The sequence below is a fragment of the Gopherus flavomarginatus genome, chromosome 2 (genome assembly GCF_025201925.1).
Source record: "Gopherus flavomarginatus isolate rGopFla2 chromosome 2, rGopFla2.mat.asm, whole genome shotgun sequence".
In the NCBI taxonomy this organism is placed as follows: domain Eukaryota; kingdom Metazoa; phylum Chordata; order Testudines; family Testudinidae; genus Gopherus; species Gopherus flavomarginatus.
In genome coordinates, this window is record NC_066618.1 from 269050771 (window position 1) to 269068456 (window position 17686).

The following is a 17686-nucleotide window of genomic DNA, read 5'->3' on the forward strand; positions in this document are numbered from 1 at the left end:
ACAAATTAGATGTCTTCAAGTCACCAGGGCCTGATGAAATGCATCCTAGAATACTCAAGGAGCTGACTGGGGAGATATCTGATGAATTAGTGAATATCTTTGAGAAGTCATGAAAGACAGGAGAGATTCCAGGAGAGTGGAAAAGGGCAAATATAGTGCCAATCTATAAAAAGGAAAATAAGGACAATCCAGGGAATTACAGGCCAGTCAGCTTAACTTCCGTACCTGGAAAGATAATGGACAAATAATTAAGCAATCAATTTGCAAACATCTAGAAGATAATAAGGTGATAAGTAACTGTCAGCATGGATTTGTCAAAAACAAATTGTGTCAAACCCACCTGACAGCCTTCTTTGACAGGCTAACAAGCCTTTTGGATAGGGTGGGGAAGCAGTAGATGTGGTATATCTTGACTTTAGTAAAGCTTTTGATACTGTCTTGCATGATCTTCTCACAAATAAACTAGGGAAATGCAACCTAGATGGAGCTACTATAAGGTGGGTGCAAAACTGGTTGGAAAACTATTCCCAGAGAATAGTTATCAGTGGTTCACAGTCATGCTGGAAAGGTGTATCAAGTGGGGTCCCACAGGGATCAGTTATGGGTCCAGTTTGTTCAATATCTTCATCAATGTTTTAGATAATGGCATAGAGAGAACTCTAAAAGTTTGCAGATGATATGAAGCTAGGAGGGGTTGCAAGTGCTTTAGAGAATAGGATTAAAATTCAAGATGATCAGGACAAATTGGAGAAATGGCCTGAAGTAAATAGGATGAAATTCAATAAGGAAAAATGCAAAGTACTCCATTTAGGAAGGAACAATCAGTTGCACACATACCAAATGGGAAGTGATTGCCTAGGAAGGAGTACTCTGGAGAGGGATCTGGAGGTAATAGTGGACCACAAGCTAGATATGATTCAACAGTGTAATGCTGTTGCAAAAAAAGCAAACATCCTTCTGGGATGTATTAGCATGAGTACTGTAAGCAAGACATGAGAAGTAATTCTTCCGTTCTACTCTGCTCTGATTAGGCCTCAACTGGAGTATTGTGTCCAGTTCTGGGTGCCACATTTAAGGAAGGAAATGGACAAATTGGAGAGAGACCAGAGAAGAGCAACAAAAATGATTAATGGTCTAAAAAACATGACCTATGAGGTAAGATTGAAAAAAATGGGTTTGTTTAGTATGGAAGAGAGAAGACTGAGAGGGGACGCAATAATAGTTTTCAAGTATATAAAAGGTTGTTACAAGGAGGAGGAAGAAAAATTGTTTTTCTTAACCTCAGAGGATAGGACAAGAAGCAATGGGCTTAAACTGCAGCAAGGGAGGTTTAGGTTGGACATTAGGAAAAACTTCCTAATGGGTGGTTAAGCATTGGAATAAATTGCCTAGTGGGGTTGTGAAATCTCCATCATTGGAAACTTTTAAGAGCAGGTTAGACAAACACTTGTCAGGAATGGTATAGATAATTAGTCCTGCCATGAGTGCAGGGGACTGGACTAGATGACATCTCGAGCTCCCTTCCAGTTCTATGACTGTTCAGCCATCATGCCACATCATCAGATAAGGATACAAGACTGAAGTTTTAACTGATCCTGGTGCATCCATGAATATGATGGACAAAGTGTGTCTAAAGCCATATCATAGAAACTGTTTTTACAACTGACAGTAGTAAAAGTATGTGCCTATAGAAATCCAGATGCACTGATAACTTGTGGTGTATTCTCAGTTTATTTTGATTTAAGATAGGTCTGTTACCAGTTCAGTGTACCTGGCGACTAATGTCACAGATACACTGAGTAGTTATGCCATAGCAAGTGCATGAGGACTGATTCAGATGATCCAAATGGTGCAGCCTAACAGCTAAATTAATTCCTCCAGTCTTATAAGAACATGCTCAAACAAATAGGAAATTTGAAGGGAAAGCAAATAAAAATTACACTTTGATGACCTGTTTCAGCTCACTTCTCTACCATACAGATGTATTATTTTCCATGTCAGAAAACTAATGGAAGAAGAATTAGCACACCTGGAAGATCTTGACATCCGTGAGCAAGTGGAAGGCCCCCACAGCAGGGGTCTCTCCTACAGTAGTGGCCCAGAAACCAAAGCGACCAGGCAAAATCTGAGTATGTGTGGATATGTTTACTCAATTGAGCTATCAAGCATGAGTGACACATCACCCACACTGTAGGTGACACTATTGCAGATCTGACGGGAGCAACTCGAGCTCCACCCTGAGTCAAGGTACATAACAACCTTCATGACACACGTGGGTGTACACCACTATAAATGACTCCGTTTTGGCATTTCTTCAGCTGCAGAAATATTTCAAAACACCGTATGTGAGGTACTAGCTGGAATCTCTGGAGTTCTTAACATGAGTGATGACATTAGTATTTGGCACTGCATCTGAAGAGCACAACACTCAACTAACAGCTGTTTTTGAATGACTGCAGGAGCAGAATTTCATGTTAAACCCAAACAAATGTGAGTACAATAAACCCACATTCGAATGTTTGGATATACAATCTCCAAAGATAGCATCTCAGTGTATCCTAAGAAAGTGAAGGACATTTCTCATGCCACACTGCCAGAAACCCCACTGAAGTTCATAGCCTGCTAGGGCTTGCAAATGACTGTGGCAGATTCATTCCAAGCTTAGCAACTATCGTGCAGCTTCTGAGAGATTTAACCAGGAAAGATCAAATATGGGTTTGATCAGATGAACATCAAAATGCATTTGAGAAATTAGCGCAATCCCTTACGTGTGATATAGTCATGTCATATTTTTATTCCACAAAAATAACTGAACTTTTAGTAGATGCCAGATCTGTTAAATTAGGAGCAGTCCTCACACAGGTTGACCAATGTAGTCAAATTTACACCATTGCTTATGCCAGCATGGCTCTTTCACTCTTTGAACAACAGTACTCTCTAACTGTAGAAAGAGAAGTTCTTGCTGTAGCATGGGGATGTTCCCGTTGTCATTTAGACATTTATGCTGCATGCTGTGTTTCGACAGACTTAAACCAGTGATCTGTGGAATCTTACTGTAAAACTACGTACAGCATCTGCACGATTCATTCCAGAAGCTCCTCATCAGTTAGGACACAACACCAACCTTACCAATTCTTCCTGAGTGCACAGCTAATCCTTGAAGAAGGCAATACGCAAACACCAAAAAAGCTACTTGGCAGTGTTAATATTCCAATGCAGTTGCTTTGATTAGTTTGGCAAATGTTTCTTTATGTTCAATTTGAACTGAACTCATATTTTTTCACTATAAAGAAACCAGCTCAGTCTTGTTTTGTTAATGGATAAACTGCAGTATGGGACTTGTAAGAGACTTTATTTACATTTCTAGCTGAACAACATATTTTAGATACCTTTAATGGTAAGAATTGATTTTTCTCTCTACAAAAGGGACAATCAATTTTGCTTCTGGAAATGTTTTATTCAACAATAGCCGAGTTTCCTTGTGTACAAATCCATCAAAGCAGAGACTTATTAGTACAGAGAAGTTTTATGTGCTTATGTAAAAATGCAAGTTTTACTAGTGGAATGGAAGCTGATTGATTTTTTTGAAATATTAAGAGTTTATCATAATACAAACAGAAAACTTAATCACGCGTTCACTGCAAGCTTTAGCTAGACGTGATTTGTAGAGTCCTGCAAATCTGCAGATAGCTGTGGACCATGTTTGCAGATCGCGGATTGGATGTGGATACAAATTTTGTATCCGCGCAGGGCTCTAATGATTTGGGCTGATGCTAGGAAGTGTTTGCTGCTGCACATGCTCTGAAAACTGAAGACTTGAATACAAATTGCAACTACTTGCAGTTCTTCTTCAATTCAAGTATTTTAGAGGCATTTTATGATACTCTTTTTCATAGACTACTGGAGTAGTACTTGGGAGACCTGGATTCTATTCCTGACTCAGCCGCTGGCCTACTTGGTGACCATGGGCAAATCCCTTCACCTTTCTGTGCTTTATTTTCCCCATCTATAAAATAGGAATAATGATATTTGCTTCCTTTGTAAAGCATTTTGAGATCTACTGGTGAAAACAGCTCTATAAGAGCGAGGAGTTACTATTTATGCTACCCTGATATTTATGCCGCTTCCTGAGTAGTCCCCTACATTCCAATGGGAGTACTCATAGAGTAATGTACTACTCATTGTAACGGTGGCAGAAACTGGACCATAAACGTTGGAAAATACTTTGGGTCAGATTGCAATTCCCTCACTCAGTTTGGTGAGCAATTTCTCAGATGTGTAGCCCAGCCAACTTCAGTTCAGTTCAGTGGAACTGCTCAGAATACTCATGCTGAGTAGCATCTTTAAAGGTGGAAGAATCTTCCCAGAAGTGAGTAGAAAATTATATGCACCTTTGCAGATTCACAGTATTAAAAATTTTAATTGTATTTTTCCAATCTTCACATTGAAAATCTAATAAAAATGTGCATTATTTGACTGTGTCCAGAAAAAAGTATCACATTTATATATTTGTAAAAAAAAAAATATTTACCAGATTCTTTTCAAAGACAAGACTTCTGTCTCGCCTTTTTTTCTTAAAAGGATGCAAATTAATAACATCCACTGTTTCAGACAGGAATAAGAGATGGCTCACGTCACTGCAGTCTGCAGTGTTTCCGACCTTGGAGCACTTATGCCCAGAAAATAAAGAGTTCCATTTATTAGCATACATTATGAGAAGTCCTTCAAATATAAAAAGGAGACCAGAGTTAGATGAACAGCCCTTTAAGAGCAGTAGAAGTGAACTTACTATTTGTTTCTCGCTAAAAAGCTTTCTAGGTCTTTAAGCTGATGGATTGTCATATCTATAAATACACCGACTTCCTTAATGCTTAATTGCCATAGGATATACAAAATGGGCTAAATGTAACCCTATAGTGCCATTCTCCTGAGGTCAGAGTTACACCAGGGATTAATGTTATGGTGTCTATTGCAGTAGTAGCCAGGAAACCGAGTCAAGGACCACGGTCCCATCATTTTATGGGTTGAGTTGGAACCTAGTTATGGGTTGAGTTAAAACCTAATTGATACTGATAGGTGTGAACTCAGCCTTCAACTAATGTAACTGTAAGGATAAACACCTACCCAAGACAAAAGAAGTATGTGAACCCACCCAGGAGCTTTTGCTGAGTATTGTTTTGGGTAGGTGGGGGGGAAAGGATGGGGGTGCAGAACATACAAAAACTGGGAGAGTGACAGCTGGAAGGAGCAGCTGAAAGCACGGTGTCTAGAAGAAACCTGGGGAAAGGTTTTTGGGTCAAGGGTGCAGGCTGATAAGAGTGTTCTTGGGGCTGTGAGCAAAAGAAGCTGTTTGCTACTATTTGATTCTTTCTTCATTCAGAGAAACAGAACTTTGCATTCTTTGTAAGTAAATAAAACTACACCAAAGAATTATTTATCACCAATTTCTACTCCCAACTAGAAATTCCTCAGGGCTCCAAATTTTGACTAACCACTTGTTTGAAAAAGGGGAAACAAAACAAAGACAGTCCCTGCTCCAATTTGAATCTAAATCAAGAAGTGGCACTCCTATTTGTTTTTTTGGTAGAGTAAAAGCTGCAGGATAGGGCCCTACAATCATGCCTGGGCAAGCCATACAAATTATTGGAAGCAATGTTACAGGCATGACCCATGTTACATGTCAGTGTGCTTCTGTTTATGCTGGGCTTAAGTGTCTTTCGCTTCCAGTGAAATCACAAACATAACTCCCATTGACTTGAGTAGGGTGGGATCATGCCTTAAATAGAGGTGTGAAGGAATAATGTTACTGAACATAATCCTTTTAACCAGATGTGTTTGGCAGCATGGAGAGAAAACAACACTATTATATGCAGTTTCAGCAAAGGGAAGAAACAACAGCAAAGACAAAAGATTGTTACAATTTTTTTTTATTTTACAGCTGTACAGAACACTATTACTGTTATAATAAGGCATCAGATGCACTATTGAAAAGCTCACAATAACTATAACATTGTCTTTAGCAGCTCAAAATGCAGATTGACAAAATTAAATCAGTTACTTTCCTGTTTGGTAAACACTGGTTATTACAGACAGTTTTTGAAAAGGATTATCAAGATTAAAAACTGTAAACATATTAAAAACAGCAACAACCCAACAGAGATTTCTAGGAGAGATTTTAAAATAGTTCTTCTGTCTGTAGAGGGATGGCAGTGAGACTGTAAAGCTGGTTGTCTGTGGAAAAACAGGTAGGTTACCAAAACTTACAATGGAACTAAGGATCATTTTGTGTTAGTCCTTTCTTTGGTGATAGTCTAAGGGGTGGAGGGAAGAGGGGTTATTCAGTTTCCAAATGTTTCCAATTTGTTACAAGTCTGTAACTGATGGGCAAAAAAACCAGCAAGAGACTGTTTTAATGGCCATTAAATGTTTTAATGAGTTCTGCGTTAATTGCCTTTTAGACTTTCAAGGTTAGATGTGGTCTGGACCACACTCCCACGCAGGGAACTAAGGGAAAGAAAGAATTTCTTAATGCCTTAAACAGGCTACTTGGATCTGGGCATGCAGGAGTAAGCAGGTAGGTGGGGAGTAACTTGGACTAGGCAGAGTCTTGGCTCCACTCTGTAGCCGGCCAGGGCAGCTGAGGTGTTACAAGGTGAAGCAGGGGAGCAGGCATCATAATTTTTGGCTGGTATAGGCCAAGAGTAAATTATTACCCTCTTAGGGCATGTCCATACTATAGCTGGTTGGTGATTGCTGGACATACTACACAAGCTTACCCGGGACCCTGGACACGTATTCAGGCGGTGAGCCCACAATGAAGCCTGTGCTTCACTTTTGTTGCTAAATTAAAGCTAGCTCAAGTATGGCTAGGTGCACTGCAGTCATACCTCTAACTGCTGGGTCGACATACCCTTAGAATGAGGAGGCAGCAAGAAGGGTATTGTCTGAGTCCAATCCTTCCCAAATTTACCAATACCCTTTGGTCAGGCCTGCACCTAAAATCCAGCCCTAACCAATTTGGCCCTCAGGAAAAGTGCCAGATTTACATTCCGGAAGAATGAAGTTTTCTGTCAATCCCTACATTAGGTACAGCATGGGCAACAAGAGAGCAAGCTTCCCCCATGCTGCTTCATCAGTGTGCTTCAAATCAGACCAGGAGAAATCCCTTCTGTTTGCAATGAGGTGGTAATTCAATCTCCTTTCCCAGCCAATCCTTGGATCCTCTGCTGAGTCTGCCTGTAAGGGTGCCAACTGTGATGGCTATTTTTGTGATGTGAACATTTGTCTACTGGGAACTGTTGGGTCACTATCATACTGTACTGCACTAGAAGTAGAGATCTAGAAATGACAGACTTCATTTATATCATCACCAACCCCCACCAGCCTATCTACTGTCAAAGTATCTCAATATGGGGTCAGAGGAAAGTCTGGATAGTTTTGTTTCCTACCTCCCCCTCCATTTCCTTCTCTGGAAGCCTCCCCTCCCCTTTATACAGTAACACCAAGCAAAAAACCCCACATGGGTTATATTATTTATATTTCCAGATTTCTCCCAATTGCATGCATACCGAGACCATTTTGTTGGCCTCTCTTTGCCTAAGACATTCATCGAAAACCCGCGGGTTCATTTTAAAATAATTCACTCATGATCTGTGAAACACTTTTACAAAGTGTCAGAAAATGTCTCACTTAATAATATGCTGACAATGAAGGGAGTGTTCTTTTTTCTAGTGCTAATAATCTGCAGTAAGGCCTGCCACAGTCTTACAAAAATGTGCGATCTTTACAGCCTCAAAAATTGCTGATCTTTTTCAGATCCTTCTGCGGTTATAATATGCACTCCAAGCTTACACATATGTATAGTTAAAATATAAATTTTAAAATATCCATCCAAGCTCAAAATTTACAGCTTCTGTTTTAGACTTTTTAACTGTAAGACTGAAAATTCAGAGTGCAGCATTTCTAGTTGGACTCTTCTCCAGTTTAAGTTTAAGGGCTCTCATCAGACTCAGTGTGACATACTACATTGGCTAGCATCAGTGGGCAAAACAGGTTTCTTCACTCTATCAACATCTATGGACAAATAACAGTAGAAGAAAGCTGGATAGGCTCTACCTGCTCAGGCTTCTTAATAAGGGCCACATCACGTCCCCAGAAGCTCACTCAGCAGCATAGGGGGGAGTAGTAATCCTCCACCCATCACCCCTGTGAGGCTTCACTGGCCCTCAGGTCTGGGCACATAGGGGTAAGTGAGCTCACACTACTCCCATGGCCATCCCAAAGCAGCAGGGCAGGGGCAGATAGAATGCTGCACCTCCAATTATCACTGTGAGTCAGCACTGTTTGGGGAGTTATCTGCTACTAGTATGGGTTAGTAGCAGACTGGAGCAAGGGGTAAGCAGGAGAAGAATCCTCCTTCTATGTCTTATAATTCTCAGTGACCCCATTTACCATTCTGCCCGATTCCAATGGGCCAAAAACAGCTTCTACGTCCATGTAAGGAAATTTATTTTTTATTTTAGAAAATTAATCCTGCTAAGAACTGGATTAATGATGGAACATCCATGTGGCTGTAGGAGTGCAAGCTCCTCAAATACACACACTCCTCCCTTTGTGCATTCATTACAATTGCGTAATATCTGCTCCCATAAGTGCCAAGCAATGAACTAGGAATAAGTCTACACCGCATGCTAAGTATGGGTCTGTGGGACATAGGCTTGTTGACTTAGTGTGTCCAAGCCCATATTTGAGCATCCAAGCTGCATTTTAAACCTGGACTTATAGTTAGACTGGGTCTCATAGCTGTGCTAGTGCATCCAGACAGCACTATGCAGATCTTCTGACTTAGGCTTGACATGTGTCCACACTGCAAAATGACAGGACTTGGATCTGAGTCACAGTGGGACTCAGGCGCTCACCCACCTCCTACAAGGGTCCTAGGATGGCATCCTGATATTTGCTGACCCAAGCCAGACAGATTTGGGGGCTTGAGTTGGAGCCCGGGGTTAGTGTACAGTGTAGACACACCTTAGAAGGGCAGTCTGCATGGCTTGAGACTTGAAATGCCACCTCTCTACAGGGCCAACATTAAAGCACCAGCACAACACGACATTCCTTACAGATACGCAGTATGCAAACAGCGGAAGACAGGAATGTGTTCTAATCCTTCCAGGTGCTACATCAGTGGACACTTTGGAAATCCAAATAGATTCCTTAGGCTGTCCAAATCTATTAGCTGCATAAATGCTGCCCCATTTGTATGAGGGGAATCCCAGAGCAAGCACATATGACTCTCTGAACCACAAAGGAGTGAATGCCCAACACAAGTCCGGCATTTGTCTTATGAAGTGATCAGCCAGAGGGAAAGGCATAATAGGCCATTCAGTGTTTTCCCCTCATCATGCCCTCCTGATGTCCACCAAAACAGAGGTGCGAAGGAATGGATTTGCATACCTTTCACATTGAATTAAAACCTCTTTCCAGTCACATGGGACAGCATTAAAAGAAAGACCACAGAAGACAAGCTGATCCCCAGACATACTTATTCAGAGCCTAGGAAGGCCCATTAGCAGAGCCCAGTTCAAGTGCATTTTCCCCCTTTCCTGCTCTGAGTCACAAACTGTTGTCAATCTGCTTATAAGAGCACCTTGTGTTTCAAAGCAGATATTTACTCTGAACGTGCTCTGCAAAGACAGTGTGGGATACTCTCCATGTGAGAGCAAAGAGTTGCATTCATGATCTTCACTAGTCATGCAAGACTGAGAATTGACAGCTCATTGGCCAGACTCTGAGGTGACAATGTAAAATCTTAGACTCCAGAATCAGACAAGGAGGGGCTGATTCTCTGTTACCCTGAACCGGTGGAGGTGCAGACTGAGTGGTTTAGTGAACAGCATGCTGGAATGGGACTTAGGAGATGAGCATTCAATTTCCAGCCCTGTCCCTGGTTTTCTGGGCGACCTTGAGCAAATCATGTCAATGCCCTGTGCCTCAGTTTCCCCATCTGTAAAATAGGGACAATGATACTGCTCTCCTCTGTAAAGCACACTAAGATCTAGGGAGGAAGATCTCTGTAAGAGCTAGGTAATATTACAGTCACTTACACCAGTGCAAAATCACAAAGTGCAAGCCAGTGGAGAATCAGGCCCAAGAACTATAGCATTCAGAGTGTTGCCAGCTCTCTGATTATTTTGTCAGAAGTCTCATGCTATTTGGTGTTTTTCTTCCAGCCCTAGCTCCTGGAGTCAAGTGTTTTCATGAGAATCTCCACTTTCACTCAAAAAAGAAAGTTTCTGTTCCTCATGGCTGCGGAGAGAAGCTTGAAAATGTGACTTGAAGGCACCCCAAAGGCTCAAATCCTAGAAGGCAAATAAGATGCTCAATCTTAAAACTAATTTGATGATTTTTTGGGGGGCGGGGTGGGGAGGGTTGATTCATGATTTTTTAATGCTTGGGGCAGACAATACTGTGGCAGTCAAGCTATGAATGTCTATTAAAACTCCAGTATCAGAGGGGTAGCCGTGTTAGTCTGGATCTGTAAAAGCAGCAAAAGAGTCCTGTGGCACCTTATAGACTAACAGACGTTTAGGAGCATGAGCTTTCGTGGGTGAATACCCACTTCGTCGGATGCAAAACTCCATGGCCAAAATGTCAGGGACAGTGCGAACAGATCCCTTAGCCGCTCTTTGGTCTTGCCAGTGGATCAGCTCATACCTAACCAGTGTATATTAAGAAATCATACTACTGACCAACATTTTTCATTTTTCCCCCTCAAAACGAAAGTCACAAAAACCCATCTGTTTTGGCATTCCATTGAAGATGTCAGCCAGCCAAGTAAATTCCCTCAGCATTTAATCATTGGCCATTGTGCTACACAGAATTCATTGATCACATCACCTTTCTTTGACCAACTACTACACTGCATGAAGTCAGTGTCAGGCAGTCTCATTGTTGGGTATCTAACCTTTATTTTCTGACAATTATTTATAGAAGTCTATATTTGAAAAAAATCAAGTAGTATGCTGATTGGTGGAGCATCGAATGCTATTGTTGTGACGAGAACACAGCCCATTTTACTTTTTTCACTGGTTGTGAAAGGTGCAGAGTTGGCAGCCTTAGTGGATTAAAATCTATTTTTCAAGGGAATACAGGCAGCCTCAGCACAAGCACAGCCCTGCAACTTGCCTCACACCGCTGTTGCAAGAGAGGTTTCCATCTTGATCCTCTTCCGATCTTTGGCTTCTTTGAGATTCCCAACAAGGAGGTCAATTGGTGTCAATTTATGGCAGTTTTTCTATCTCAACATCTGTCCATTGGGAACTAGACTTATTTCACAAAGGCCACAAAAAGCCATCACACGTTATCTATTTTCAGTCACTGCTGATCTAGAGTGAAACTGAACTGCTGACGTAGAGGTGAAAGGCCCTTTTTATCCTATTACCCATGCCCCGAGCTATTCACTCCCTTGTGCCACACCCATACTTCACATTTTTAATAATCAGCACTGATTATACAATTATGTGGAGATAATTGAATGTTTGTGAATTGGAAGGTGGAGAATTCTAAATTAGACATCTGTGTTTTCAATGCATACATGATAAATTACTGGATTTTCTGGGCTTTCATGTCAGGAAAAAAAGGGGTCAGTTTAAAAAAGAAAGTATAAGAGACTGTCATCCTTAATTGCTGGGATTAAATGCCAGACTTGGTCTCTCCCTTAATATATTACCAAGCAGACTGTTAATAATCCTCATGTAGGCTGTAATAATTAACAGCTTTCAAATCTGGCAGGATGGTAGTGTTTTGTATTGGGGTACTAAGAAATTAAATAGGGGAAAAAGTTTTAAAAATAGGATAAAGGAGATTTGGGGACCCTGGTTATCACAAATTTATTTTTATTCAGTGGTTTAAATAAGAAAGTGTCACTGATATTGATTACATTATCCCTAGCAGGTTTCCCCTAAAAAACAAACGTCCATATAATGCAAACATTCAGTTACAGAGTTTAAGGAAAGACATTTATTGCCAGGCAATTGAACGGCATTACTACCTATCTTTAGCTGTAATTGTTTTCTTTACTAGAACATATTTTCCTGTAGAAATAGTGCCTTAAAAATCACGACCATGCTAATTATCTATGGCAAATGCATCTTCTTCTACTAATGATAACTGTAGTGTATTATCATTTGTGCTGGATTTCATTCTAAAATTGAAAGAACCATACAGCTTTGCAGATTCCTGGGAGGATGCAAATCTATTCCTCCTGTACAACTCCCCTTTCCACATAGACATCATTAATAAACTGGACAGCACCACACCCCCCAGAGTTAAGAGACACAGCCCAGCGATCACACACCTATCCAAGTGAGCCCCGATTCTAGCGCTCTCATTCTCCAGTCGCTCCATCTCCCTGGCTGCTACAGTGTTAGGATCCACAGTCACATCTCTGGGCACCACATAGGAAATAATAACTAGCAAAATCCCACTAACCAGGAACAAGATGGCACTAATGAACCCATAGTCTATAGATGTCCCTGAAGCAGCTTCTGATCCAGTATCATCTTCCTCAGAGATCAGGGAGGTAGGATCATGAGCCCAATCGAGTGGGATCTCTGTACAGGAGCTATGCTGGGCAGGGGGAACCTGGCAGCAACTCTTCACAGGAGAAGGGGCATTTCTCATATGCTCCAGATTGACATTTTCATCCCTAGAAGTAAATGATGTCTCCAGTTCCTGGGCACAGCAGCAGGCTCTCTTCTTTTCTGCTTCCTCTTCTCCATCCAAGTGAGCTGGTTGACAGTGGGGCTGGATGCTGCTTGATGCTGCTGCATGCTGCCAGGAGAAGGAGAGGGTAGGAGTGGAGGAAAGGGGTGCCTGGGTGGGACCTGCTGTAGCTGCCCTTTGTATAGACTTGCAGTGCCGATCGCAGCAGAGAGCTGCCACCGCAGCTGCTGTTCTTGCCCCCATATCATCCCCATCGCTCTGCTGTTCATAGGGAGGGACTTGCAAACTCCAGTCCACATTGTTGCACAGATCTGATCGCCTACCCTTCTTGGCGAGGTACAGAAGCTCCATACAAGCCATCAGAACTCCTCTCTAGCAAGCCACGGCTTCTAACCTAAGCCATGCTTCAGGAACCTCTGTCAACAATACAATCAAGCGTTATCACGGTACATGAGCTTTTGCCTCAAAGCAATCTTCTATCCTCTAACCAGTATTTTGCTAGGGATATGGCTTGTTTCAGCTGCTAAATGATTAAACAAATTCCCTCTGACATGTATTTCTTTTCAGTCTGCAAGGGGAAAAATAAACACATCTCATGATGCATTAAGAAATCTATAGGAAAGTAACAAACATCTCATACATTATTCTTCCTCCCACAACTGTTCCAGGGGAAAATAGCAAATGCGATTGTTTTAATCAAGCATTTAAAACTGTAATCCTCTTGCAGATCCAAAATCTATTAGGGACTCTAATCAACCTTTGACACCAATATCCAATTAAGGGAATAAGCCATCTAAAACAAAAAGGATAATCATAGTTACTACCTATAAAAATGTAAGAGCACAGAGTTATCATTTATAAAAAGCAAACAACTTCTTTTCTTTTTAAAGGAAGCCTAAATTTGAATTCAGAGTAATTAGAAAGATACAGGCAAATCCCATGTAGCTCAGTAATCCATGATCTATATTCTCTGGTGGAAATCTGATAATCCCCGGGGGAAAGCAGTGCTTTCTGATAGCAGATCTCCAGTTTGATTAAGAGCATTTGGAATGAGATTATGCCTCAAAGACTGATGACTCAGAGACGGATGTTACTTCTCCATCTACAATTAATTAATTATAAAAAGAAAGAAAAACTTGAAACCAGATGCCTTGTTTGTTAAAGAAATTTCTGCTACAGACTAAATACATATAGGATTTTTTTTTAAATCTCTACTGGACAGTGCCCAATCATGGGGCTTTGCACTGTCCAAGCAGGAATCTGCTGAGTTATAAAACGCAAGCTACATAATCACACAGAGTATTTGGATTCAAGTATATTTGGGTGACACAACTGATCAAGGGCTAAAAAGCATCTTTTTAGATGTACTATCCTTTAGGGTTTTAACTGCCAGGTACAGACATGATAACCCAGCCCCATAGCACAGGCAGCAGCTCATCTTCCCCGCAGAATGCCCATATTCCCGGCGCACATACCTCTCTCTTATGTTTGCATCCATTTGGCAGATGATTGTTGCATTTCCTAGGCTGCTCTATGAAAGTCTCATAGAGAAGCACTTGTAGCCCTCCACGCTCCACCTTCCTGCTGCCTCTGCCGGAGGCTGAGGACGGGGGTGGGAGAAGAGGCGAGAGCGTGCCGGCTGGGAGGGGCACCCAAGCTGCCTTCTGGGAGATGTAGTCTGTGTGCCTGCAGTGAGGCAAGAGAGAGGGCGAGGGAATGGGTTCTGCTCAAGTTAAACCACACAGTAGCCATTTACTCAGTCCTCCCTGTTTAAGTAACAACAGTAATGAGTCACTTTTTCCACTTTTCCGCTCCAAAATGTTCCTCTAGGTTTCAGTGTGGACTTGAGGGGGGGGGGGGAGAGATCTCCCACTCGTCCAATAATAACCCTGTGGGTAGCAGTATTACACTGAACAATCATGAGTCAGGCCCCCAAAACTTATGAGATTGAACAATCATGAGATTAAAAATAATGTAGTAAATGTTGAGTTCCTTTTGGGTTTTGAGCCCTTGGGATTCATGTTTCAAGCTTTTCTCCACAGCCAAGAGGGCTAGAAACAACTCCCGGAACTGAGACATTAAGAAAAACAGCAAATATCATAGGACTCATGATAAAATCGCAAGAGTTAGTGTCGCTCTGACAGACATGGTCACCTCTTGGTTACTCACTCTCTGTATCAGGGTAAAGGACAGTCCCACCCATCATGACTGCCCCATCATGCGCCAAGCTCTGTTGCTGGTATGAACAAATAATATATTATTATTCCCTGGAGCAAGAGGGGAAACCGGGAGGGAATCATGCCTTTCTAAGGCACAATTCCTTCTCTGAGTCACTTCTGATGCAGTGCATCACCACCCCCCTGGCACAGGTTATATGCAAAGCTGCAGTCCAGCCCTTGATGTTGTTTCTGGTTCCCACTTTGGTGACTGTGGCTAGTAAAGGGTTAACAGCATTTTTAAAAAAGAATATAAATTATTGTTGTAAAATATCTGAGGTGTGGAGGTGGAAAGCAGAATGCATAGCAACATATAGTCTGCACACACAAATACAGCTGGTTAAAAGATTAATCAAGCAAGGATGGGAATTAAGCAACATTTGTCACACAGAAAGGACACCATGGAGTAAGAGACGGGACCAACGGACTGGACATATAATGAGACTTATGATGCTAGCACAATAATAGCCTGGATAAAAAAAAAATCTGCTTTAAAGAGATAACTAGGCCTGGCTGTAGGAATCTACTACTGCATCTGAATGCAACAATAGAGAGGACTGGATTCTCCATTCTGGCCAAACTGTGCTCAGTAGGGATGGAATGTATACATGATTTAAAGCCTCTTGTGCATCTCTCATAGTCTCAGCAGTGGTCATTGCCTGACCATCCTTGGTGCAAATCAGAGCAACCTATGCTCTTCTGTGTGGTGTGTTGAAAAATTAGATTTGTAAGGGGTTTCCTGGTCCAGCTTGTAGGCTAGGGAGCTCCATGATCCGAGTCTTTCAGCAGTCAGGCTGGTGAATTTTACCTCTATGTTTGAGGGAGCAGTCAGCTGTGTCATCCTCTGTTTAGGGGCTCCTGTGTGTTATCAGTCTGAATTATAAAAAAAATAAAGTAGTGCTACTGTTGTATTTGTGTGTGAGGAACACGTGAATCGCTCACAGTAAGCGGTAACGATGAACTCTCTTATTTTGTTTTTGTCACTAACAGAAACTGCCCTCAAGCAAGGAGGAAGCTGAACTGAAACCTGATCGATTCCCTTCCTCTCTAGATAACAACTCATGGTTACTAACAGCAGTGCCCCTGGTGAATGCAGAATGGGGGAGGCAGTTGCTATCCTGGGGCACAGGGATCCAGCTGTGCAGTAGCATCCGAAGGCTGGTAGTACTGAAATGGTAGCAGCCCAGCACCACAGGGGCAGGGACGGGGAAGAGGAAACCTGTGTTGCTGTTGATGCTGGGCAGGGATGCCTGGTCCCTGCACACCTGCCTGCTCTGGCCTGCAATGGCAACTCCCTCCTAGGGACCCTGGGGGAGGGGGGGGAGAAGGTCTGTATGTAGAGCAGAGAGGGGGAAACCCTTAAATCCCTTCCCACAGCACATGGTTCCACCACTGGGGGCCTGCAGTGTTGGAAGTTTTGTCCCTCTGTATGGATATATATAAAATCACGGCCTGCTACTCTTAACTTCCCACTTCAAACCATTTATGCATAACAATCTAACCCTCAAGTGCCCATTTCATTTCAAGTGACCGTGTCCTCCAATCTTTTCCATGTTACCCCGTCTGCTTAACAATCTGTCTCATCTTGTATTTAGCTCAGACACTCTGCTTCCTTTCCCAGAACTGAAGAAGAGCGCTGGGTAGCTAGAAATCTTGTATCCTCCACCAACAGAAGTTGGTCCAGTAAAAGATATTATCTCACCTACCTTATCTCTCTCATATCCTGGGACCAACATGGCTACAACAGTGCAAACATGTACTACTGAAATGCAATACACTTCTTTATTAGCTCTTACCACTCAAGACAGAGATCTTGGAAACATTGTGGATAATTCTCTGAAAACATCCACTCAATGTGCAGCTGCAGTCAAAAAAGCTAACAATGCTGGGAATCATTAGGAAAGGGATAGATAAAAAGATAGAAAATATCATACTGCCTCTATATAAATCCCTGGTATGCCCACATCTTGAATACTGTGTGCAGATCTGGTTGCCCCATCTCAAAAAAGATATATTGGAATTGGAAAAGATACAGAAATGGGCAACAAAAATTGTTAGGGGTATGGAACAGCTTCCATTTGAGGAGAGATTATTAAGACTGGGACTGTCCAGCTTGGAAAATAGATGACTAAGGGTGGGATATGATAGAGGTCTATAAAATCATGACTGGTGTATAGAAAGTAAATAAGGAAGTGTTAGTTACTCCTTCTCCTAACACAAGAATTAGGGGTTACCAAATTAAATTAGTAGGCAGCGGGTTTAAAACAAACAAAATAAAGTATTTCTTCACACAATGCACAGTCAACCTGTGGAACTCATTGCCAGAGGATGTTGTGAAGGCCAAGACTATAACAGGGTTCAAAAAAGAACTAGATAAGTTCAGGGATGCAAAACCATGCACTGAAGTGTCCCTAGGCTCTGTTTGCCAGAAGCTGGAAATGGGCAACAGGGGATGATTATCTGTTCTGTTCTTTCCCTCTGAAGCATTCGGCATTGGCCACTGTCGGAAGACAGAATACAGGGCTAGATGACCACTAGTCTCACCAAGTATGGCTGTTCTTATGTTCAAACAATCTTTTCCCCCCCAAGAAGAAAGCTTGTCAAGAACAAAAATGTAGAGCTCAGCGGCTTTAGTAGCTCACTCACTTCAAAAGAAATTTAGAGGGGACATTGGTGTATACCATGAGCATAAGCTATAGCAGCTCCCGAAGAGCCAGTCCACAGCCAAGAATAGCCAGAATGAAGCA

General features: G+C 41.9%; 1 protein-coding gene across 3 annotated transcripts; it reads right to left on the reverse strand.

Annotated features, from left to right (window-relative positions):
* Positions 1-5954: 5954 nt before the first annotated feature.
* TMEM74 (transmembrane protein 74) lies at positions 5955-14299 on the reverse strand. 3 transcript variants are annotated; one of them, XM_050941199.1, is made up of 3 exons: positions 14199-14299; positions 12490-13139; positions 5955-6231 (listed from the first exon to the last, which is right to left on the reverse strand). In XM_050941199.1, exons 2-3 carry the CDS (start codon positions 13081-13083, stop codon positions 6055-6057), a joined length of 771 nt encoding a protein of 256 aa, XP_050797156.1. In that variant the 5' UTR covers positions 13084-13139; positions 14199-14299; the 3' UTR covers positions 5955-6054. The 3 variants fall into 3 exon arrangements, with proteins under 3 accessions (XP_050797156.1, XP_050797154.1, XP_050797155.1); XM_050941197.1 differs by having other exon boundaries at positions 6141-13139; XM_050941198.1 differs by having other exon boundaries at positions 6141-13291.
* Positions 14300-17686: the final 3387 nt, after the last annotated feature.

What these genes read in the sequence shown, in the direction of transcription:
- TMEM74 (XM_050941197.1), bottom strand. Translation starts at nt 13,083, where the DNA reads ATGGCTTGTATGGAGCTTCTGTACCTCGCCAAGAAGGGTAGGCGATCA.